Source organism: Fopius arisanus, unplaced genomic scaffold (genome assembly GCF_000806365.1).
Source record: "Fopius arisanus strain USDA-PBARC FA_bdor unplaced genomic scaffold, ASM80636v1 scaffold00030, whole genome shotgun sequence".
NCBI lineage: Eukaryota > Metazoa > Arthropoda > Insecta > Hymenoptera > Braconidae > Fopius > Fopius arisanus.
The window spans coordinates 813,003-814,111 of NW_011887769.1; the positions used below are offsets into that span (position 1 = coordinate 813,003).

General features: G+C 41.1%; 1 protein-coding gene across 1 annotated transcript in view; it reads right to left on the reverse strand.

Moving 5' to 3' along the window:
- Nucleotides 1-1,103, reverse strand: part of LOC105265560 (insulin-like growth factor-binding protein complex acid labile subunit) — an 8,920-nt gene extending 7,817 nt beyond the window's left edge. Inside the window, exon 1 of the mRNA XM_011303109.1 lies at nt 653-1,103. Coding sequence (XP_011301411.1) covers nt 653-965 — 313 coding nt within the window. The 5' untranslated portion in view covers nt 966-1,103. The remainder of the gene's footprint in view (nt 1-652) is intronic.
- Nucleotides 1,104-1,109: the final 6 nt, after the last annotated feature.

The window sequence follows — 1,109 nt, forward strand, 5'->3', positions numbered from 1 at the left end:
CCATTTGAACGAGATAATAATTAGTGAAAACACCTGTCTGTAACGCAGAGTCTTATAGGAAAACTTGACCGCATTCTTAAGTCTCGTGTGGACGCGTCTATGCAACGTAAATGGTTGGGAAATTAGACGAAGGATCCGAATTAATATTTCAAATGAGAAAAAAAAGATAAATAACAAAGAAAATACCGTTTGTAGACAAAATTTGCAGTTCTCCTAGCGCCGACAGATCGAACACGAAAGCGGACGGAAGAAGCAAAACAAATTAGTCAGTGACATAAAAATCATAGAGTTTTTGATATGTTGATGAGATGATTCGTTACGTTCCCTTCTGGTTTAATCTCCATCAGTGCACTTAAAAATCGTTCCAAAAATTGACCAATCGTCCATTGGCGCATAGGTTTGTACAATTCAATCGTCAACCAACCCAACGGGTTGTCATCGATGTTCAAGACTTCCAACTTTTTAAGGTCTGAGAAAGTCTCAGGATCAATTGTCTTTATGCAGTTATTTGTCAACGAGAGAATCTTCAAAAAATGGAGACCACGGAACATATCATCCGTCAACCTCTCCAACTTGTTGCTCGTCAAATTCAGAGCGTCCAGGAATGTAAAGTGAGAAAAAGCATTGGGTCCAATAACTTTTAGCTCATTATCTTGGAAATCAAGTGTCGTCAGATATTCTGTGACAGTTGAAACTAAATAATTGTGTACTTCTTCAATTTGCTGTCCTTGAATCGTCAAGAATCTCAAAGTAGGAATTGTATGGACGAACTCCATAGGGAACTCTCGAAGTTGATTGTTGATGAGCTTTACTGTCCGGAGGTATGGCTGATTATGAAAAGGAGATGATCCTCGAATTTCTGTGCTGTTCAGGGTGAGGGAGAACAATTTCGGTACCTCGCCCAAGTCGTCCATCTCGAGAATCCCCAAACGATTCTCCGTTAGCGGCTCGATTATCAAATGCATCAGTGTCACAAGTACCACCTCGCCCCCCTCGCTGAGCCATATCTCCCCATCGTCGTCTTCCAACTTCACTAAGATGGACGGATGATTGTCTACTGAACAGATCCTCAATTTTTCCTCTTGCCTCCGACAGTTGTATATGCTACC